This window comes from Thermothelomyces heterothallicus (assembly GCF_042370625.1).
Source record: "Thermothelomyces heterothallicus CBS 202.75 unplaced genomic scaffold P884_scaffold_12, whole genome shotgun sequence".
Taxonomy (NCBI): domain Eukaryota; kingdom Fungi; phylum Ascomycota; class Sordariomycetes; order Sordariales; family Chaetomiaceae; genus Thermothelomyces; species Thermothelomyces heterothallicus.
In genome coordinates, this window is record NW_027192573.1 from 759843 (window position 1) to 765842 (window position 6000).

At 54.5% G+C, this 6000-nt stretch overlaps 4 protein-coding genes across 4 annotated transcripts in view; all 4 read left to right on the forward strand.

Moving 5' to 3' along the window:
* Positions 1 to 455: 455 nt before the first annotated feature.
* On the forward strand, positions 456 to 1863 carry P884DRAFT_260087 (translation protein SH3-like domain-containing protein). The gene is made up of 4 exons (XM_069441404.1): positions 456 to 646; positions 835 to 1107; positions 1176 to 1308; positions 1365 to 1863. Exons 1-4 carry the CDS (start codon positions 638 to 640, stop codon positions 1427 to 1429), a joined length of 480 nt encoding a protein of 159 aa, XP_069297384.1. The 5' UTR covers positions 456 to 637; the 3' UTR covers positions 1430 to 1863.
* Positions 1864 to 2268: 405 nt separating this feature from the next.
* P884DRAFT_244232 (uncharacterized protein) lies at positions 2269 to 4464 on the forward strand. The gene is made up of 5 exons (XM_069440361.1): positions 2269 to 2444; positions 2669 to 3232; positions 3297 to 3507; positions 3562 to 3942; positions 3999 to 4464. Exons 1-5 carry the CDS (start codon positions 2328 to 2330, stop codon positions 4355 to 4357), a joined length of 1632 nt encoding a protein of 543 aa, XP_069297385.1. The 5' UTR covers positions 2269 to 2327; the 3' UTR covers positions 4358 to 4464.
* Positions 4465 to 4637: 173 nt separating this feature from the next.
* P884DRAFT_260089 (ubiquitin-60S ribosomal protein L40) lies at positions 4638 to 5742 on the forward strand. Its single transcript, XM_069441405.1, has 4 exons — positions 4638 to 4734; positions 4810 to 4997; positions 5205 to 5315; positions 5381 to 5742. Coding segments are annotated over exons 1-4 (387 nt in total). The 5' UTR covers positions 4638 to 4733; the 3' UTR covers positions 5468 to 5742.
* Positions 5743 to 5838: 96 nt separating this feature from the next.
* Positions 5839 to 6000, forward strand: part of P884DRAFT_244237 (uncharacterized protein) — a 1406-nt gene continuing 1244 nt past the window's right edge. The window contains exon 1 of the mRNA XM_069440362.1: positions 5839 to 5965. Within this exon, the coding sequence (XP_069297387.1) occupies positions 5921 to 5965 (45 nt within the window). The 5' untranslated portion in view covers positions 5839 to 5920. The remainder of the gene's footprint in view (positions 5966 to 6000) is intronic.

A 6000-nucleotide genomic window follows, 5' to 3' on the forward strand; every position in this document is an offset into this window, starting at 1 on the left:
TTCTCCAACACGCTTTGAAAAAAGAAAAAAAGTTTTACACGGATTAGTACGAAGTGCTTTCGGTGTCGCACTATTTCGTCCGCAAATTTGAAGGATACCTAAAGTATTTTAGAATATCCCACCGGCTATCGGAGAGCGCCCAAGAGCAGTTTCGTAGAACGGGGAAAACGCCTATTCGGAAGCACAACACACCTGAAGCCCAAGGTTTTCGTCTCGAGACTCCTTCAGAGTAACCTCGGTGGTACTGGATGCTGTGGAGTGCACAGGGGAACATGAACGTTTAGCCCTTTCCGGTAACACTGGACCAACCTCATTATGATTGGTTAGTTGCGGCAAGACCTAGTTGTCGCTCTCTGGCGGGGTTCTGCAACGGGTCTCTCGAACCCCCCCGGCCCACTCAAAAATTCGAATTAACCTAACAAAGTAGAGGCCTGGATGGCGGGGAAATGGTGCCCTTTTTTCTTCGCTTCTGCCGTCAAAACCACAATTTTCCTCCCGCCATCCCCTCCTCCCGTCACCGACCTTGCTTCCACTTTCCACTCCCTCCTCTTTTGGACCATTCGACTTCTCCTCGGGGGTCAGAGCCTCAGTTTCATCTCTTCCGGTCAAGCAGTATCGTTTCCGGTCCTTCCTCAAAATGTCCGACGTGAGTTGCATTTCTCTGTTTCCTTACTACTCGCTTTGGGCGATGAGAATATCACCCCGCACTGCGATGGCGCGAGCCCCGCGATTGCCCACCAAATCAGTCACACCTTCGGCTCTTGCATCCGCCAGACGCCCCATTACATACTCTCAGTATCCCCAGGAGCGAAGTGCTGATTCAAGGACTCATAGGAGCATGAGTTTAACATTGAAGGCGCCGGCGATGCTGGTGCCTCCGACACCTACCCCATGCAGTGCTCTGCCCTGCGGAAGAACGGCCACGTCGTGATCAAGGGCCGCCCTTGCAAGATCGTGGACATGTCGACCTCCAAGACCGGCAAGCACGGTCACGCCAAGGTTCATATTGTCGCTCTCGACATCTTCACCGGCAAGAAGCTCGAGGATCTCTCCCCCTCGACCCACAACATGGACGTCCCGGTCGTCAAGCGCAGCGAATGGCAGCTGGTAAGCACGCTACAAATGACGGGCGAGCTTCTGTGTTTTGTTGATAGAGTTCTAATGCACCTTTGCAGATCGATATTTCGGACGATGGTTTCCTCACTCTTATGGACAAGGAAAACAATCAGAAGGAGGATGTCAAGCTTCCCGAGGGCGATCTCGGTGCAAAGATCAAGGAATTATTCGTCGATGAGCAGAAGGACCTCCGTATGTTGGAACGTGAATTGAAGACAGAATTGCAGCAGCTAACATTGTCACACTAGTTGTCACTCTCTTGGCCGCCATGGGCGAGGAGGCTGTTGTTGACTTCAAGGAGGACAACAAATAAGCGGGTGCATCCCGTCTGAAAGAAAGCTGAGGAAGGGAAGGGGATTACGAGAGACGGGGTGGCCTTGGCTTCCTGCTTTGGCGATCGCGATACGGCGTCGGCTATCGGCAAGTTTGCTTGGCCGGGCTGAGATATATCGGTTGGTGTTTCTTGGGCTGTTCCAGGGATTTTGGTATCACCTGGCTTCCCTACTTCGCCCGGCAAGGTTCATCTGAGCACCTGGTGCCAGGTACAGGACGACAGTCTTAAACACTGTTGCGTATGAAACTGAACGTCCCCTTCCTTTGCTTGCTTGCATTACCATTTTCGTGCCAGACCCGCTCCTGTGAATTTTATAGCGTATTGTGAGCCATGAGGATGCCTGATAGGACAAGACATCCGTTTGACAGGTTACCACGGTGATGTTGATAAAGTTTTAGGCGAGGACCAACGGCGCATACAGAGCGCGACATGGCAAATGTAGCAAGATTGGTCCGATGCCCAGGTAGGTACGTATATACCTGTCATTTGTATGTATCTAATGTATCTAAGGTATCTAGGAAGGTAGTATCATGACGAAATATGGCTGTAGAGGTATATATGTGCACACATCGTCACTATATGATTCCGGGGGTAAATGCAGAGAATTTTGACACGACAGAAAAATAAAAGCGGTCTGTTGAGCGAGATGATGAATACACGTGAGAACTCCCCGTTTGCAAGAATGAAGCGGTATCAATCGAGGCAAGGTGTGACCCGGTGCTAGTGAAACCAGGGAGCTCGGGCACATCTAAAATCGTTTTTTTTTTTTTTTTTTTTTTTTTTTTTTTTTTTTTTTTTTCGCCATTGAGCTCGACATCAACGATGACAGCAACAAGCACGCGCGAACACTTCGAAAGTGCACCCTGCGGACCAAGCCATGGCCTCGCGCCGCCATCATCGCTTCCCGCGCGGCGAGACGTGTTCCGAGTGTCCGGCCAGGAGATGGTACTCCGAGAATGGCCGGCGCTATTGTGAGAATGGTCATGAAGTCGAAGTAAGTCGACACCCTCCACATTCCTGGGCAACTGCAGACCCTCCATCCTTCCCTCTTTCCCGCTCTCTCTGTTTTTCTTTATTTTTTTTATTTTTTATTTTTTTTTTTGCCCCAGCTATCGCAGCTTACCCGACACTTGATTCCCGCATCCCGGGCCCGCGACAGAATGAACGTTCCCGGGCCCGGGCCCAATCAGGGCCCACGACATTGACGGATCGAGACAGGGCTACGTCCAGTTCGACGTCGACGAGGACGACAACTACGGCAAGACGGGCAGTGTGGCCCGCAAGAAGAAGGAGGCCCGCCACGCCGACCGCAAGCATCTGACGGGCAACGCGGCGCGCGAGCTGTACCTCGAGTGCCTGCAGCTCCTGCTCCGGAAGCAGGTGCTCTGGCTGGTGCGGAAGAAGGGGTTCCATCCCGAGCTCGAGGCCGTCGTCCGCGACCTGTGGCTGCTCCGGATCAGGACGTTTCCGGGGCTCGAGGGGGACCGCCAGTCGGGCAAGGACGGGGACGGGGACCGGAAGGGTGACGGCGGGCTGGTCATGTTTAGCTCGCAGACCCGGGGCCAGAGCGACGAGGACGAGGGCGAAGAGGGAGGAGGCGACGGAGAGGGGTTCGGGTGGAAGAGGAAGAGGAATAGCTGGGCCGGGGACGTCTGGGCGCTTCCGGGGGCGCTGGACACGCTCGCGTTGGTGTATCTGGGATGCGTCCTGCGGCAGGAGCCGGTACGGCTTGGGGACGTGTTTCGGTGGGCGAGGAATGGGCAGATGCCGTTCCTCGAAGCGGTGAGCGCAACAAAAGCCCGACGCATGGGAATCGTGGCGCTGCGGCTGCTAACGGCGATGCTAGATCAACCATGTGCCCAAGGATTGGCGGGACCGGTTGCCCGGCTGGGCACATCATTCTCTCCTGACAAGATATGCCAGATTTCACGGTGGCGAACTGCACCGGGCTGTCATGGACATGATGCTGGGTTATAAAGAGAACCACGGGCTAGACTTCCCTGCCGTACCGGCACCGCCTTTGCTGTTTCTCTACATCAGGGATCTGGCCCTGCCTCGTACGTCGACTCTTATCTACGCTCCCTCGGTGAGGTGCTAACCCGTAGCTGCAGCTGAAGTGTATCCTTTCGCACAGAAAATCTGCCATCTCCTGAAGCTGCGATTTTCATTTCCGGCACGAGACCCCGCCCCCAAGCGGTACAGGCTGCTTGACCTACCAGAGGTCCTACTAGTGGCGTCCCTTGTCGTATCCACGAAACATCAATATCCGCTCGACGAGACGGTGCGGTTACCTCGAGACGCCAACGACCCGCTCTGTCTTCAGATGAACTGGGAGGTGTGGGAATCGGAGTTCAGAAAGCGGCCGGAGGAGAAGCCGGGGATACTGAGATATGAGCACACGGATCCGCAAGAGATATGGTCCATGGGCAAGGAAGATATAAACGAGCTGCTGAACTGGTTTCAGGAGACGCAGCTCGATAAGCATCCGAAAGGTACGATTCAACGGTCGATGCTCGAGTTGCCTGCTTAGTTCTAACTCAGGTTGTAGATGAAACCGAAGCCGACCGCCTCTTCCCACTTCAAGCTATTCCACCGCTCCCAGCCATACCGGAAGTGCCTCAAGAAGAGATCGAGGCCCGAGCCAAACGAGTTCTGAGCGCCATGAAACGGGTTAACCCACAGCCAGATTCGGAGGAAAGGGCTGAGGAGATCAAGCGGCTGGGCTCCGATTACAGGTGCTATAAGGACGTCGACGAGCTTGATGGGATTGTAAAGCGTTTCTACGACGTTGCAGCCGAAACTGCTGGGCTCTCCGTTCGAGGCCTTGTTCGAGCGGTATACAGTCTCGAGCAGATGCTCTGGACATGGCAACAGAAGGAGAAGCGTCGACTAAGGGGGGAGGAATGATGGAGCTGATGGGGACCCGGGCGGAGGGGTGCAGGCCACACCATGAAATTGTACGACCCAGGGGAACGTGTCCTTAAAAGATCGAGATACCCATGATATAATTCTCCATTTATTTTTGCCATATCTTCGGATCTCGCTGCCTTCAACTTGAGTCGAGAAACTGGTGACGACAATTGCAGGATCAGGGTTCGGGTTCTTCAGTCCATACAGTGCAGCTCAACTCGCACCAAACTGTAGTTATGGGTCCCTGCCTCGAATTTTCGGCCACAAACCCTAGCCTCCCAAGTTGCGGCCGATTCTTATCCCCACCAAAATTTACCGCTTCCTGGAAAACTCCCCGTCATCCTCACCAGCACGTCCACGAAAATCGGTCAAGAGTAAGCCGGTCTTGCCACATATCCATGCTCGCACGAGCTCATAGATGAGATGCTGACACTTCTTCCCGTCGACAGTGCAGATCTTCGTGAAGACCCTCACGGGTAAGACCATTACCCTCGAGGTCGAGGCCGCCGACACCATCGAGAATGTGAAGTCGAAGATTCAGGACAAGGAGGGCATCCCCCCGGACCAGCAGCGCCTGATCTTCGCTGGCAAGCAGCTCGAGGATGGCCGCACTCTCTCTGACTACAACATCCAGAAGGTCAGTGATGCGCGCACGAGACGATGATCGATCTGGTTGGCCGCGGGAAACGGACGGGCAGAGGTGATGGCAAAATCGATCAAGAGGAGGCACTCGTTCTCGGATTTTGGGGGAGATGTTGAACCGATCCGTGGCACCGAGTTGGACGTCGACTTTACCAGATTGCACGGTCTACGGAAACGGAACTGAGCTGACAGCCGATTGCAGGAGTCGACCCTCCACCTCGTCCTCCGCCTCCGTGGTGGTATCATTGAGCCCTCGCTCAAGGCTCTTGCCTCCAAGTACAACTGCGATAAGCAGATCTGCCGCAAGTGCTACGTAAGGATCTATGCCCCCCTCCCGCGAGGCGCAGCAGTCATATATGGTGGGCTAACTCGACCTAGGCCCGTCTCCCGCCTCGTGCGACCAACTGCCGGAAGCGCAAGTGCGGACACAGCAACCAGCTCCGCCCCAAGAAGAAGCTCAAATAAGCGGTTACTCTCCTCGGTCATGGTCGTCTGGCGTCTTTGGTTTTCTCGGCATTGCATGGTTCTGCAAGGGTTGGCAGGGGGTCCACGGCACATTCTGGCTGTACATTCCGGATGACCATAGCTCAAGACTCCTGACCATTCTGAATCCATTCGCACAACTTACCACAAGCCCCGGCTGACCAAGTAAATTCATTTGCCCTGCAAAAGTGACCTGCGGACTTTCACGTGACTTGCATTGCGAAGAGGGTGTGCCAGCAACGGGTTGCAAAAAAGTGGGTCTGTATGTCTGGTCCCATGTAACAGCTGTCATAAGCTCCAACGTTAGATAGCTTTACTCCGGTACGAATTACATACACCTTAACGACCCGCCAAGCAGCACGACCGCGTCTCTCCCGCGCCGGTTCGACAGCGATTCCGACCCCTTTTCTAGGGATATAGCATTCAAGAATCAACATGTCAAGGTCAGGCTACGACGCCGTCGTAGATGTGGACGATGAGGTGGGTTTCTCTTCTCCTCTGCGCGCCCTCCGTCG

Coding starts and splice junctions, on each gene's coding strand:
- P884DRAFT_260087 (XM_069441404.1), top strand. Junction 1,108..1,175: donor AGCGCAGCGAATGGCAGCTG/GTAAGCACGCTA, acceptor GCACCTTTGCAG/ATCGATATTTCGGACGATGG. Junction 1,309..1,364: donor CGATGAGCAGAAGGACCTCC/GTATGTTGGAAC, acceptor TTGTCACACTAG/TTGTCACTCTCTTGGCCGCC.
- P884DRAFT_244232 (XM_069440361.1), top strand. CDS start 2,328: ATGGCCTCGCGCCGCCATCATCGCTTCCCGCGCGGCGAGACGTGTTCC. Junction 3,233..3,296: donor AGATGCCGTTCCTCGAAGCG/GTGAGCGCAACA, acceptor CGGCGATGCTAG/ATCAACCATGTGCCCAAGGA. Junction 3,943..3,998: donor GCTCGATAAGCATCCGAAAG/GTACGATTCAAC, acceptor CTCAGGTTGTAG/ATGAAACCGAAGCCGACCGC.
- P884DRAFT_260089 (XM_069441405.1), top strand. Junction 4,998..5,204: donor CTGACTACAACATCCAGAAG/GTCAGTGATGCG, acceptor AGCCGATTGCAG/GAGTCGACCCTCCACCTCGT. Junction 5,316..5,380: donor AGATCTGCCGCAAGTGCTAC/GTAAGGATCTAT, acceptor AACTCGACCTAG/GCCCGTCTCCCGCCTCGTGC.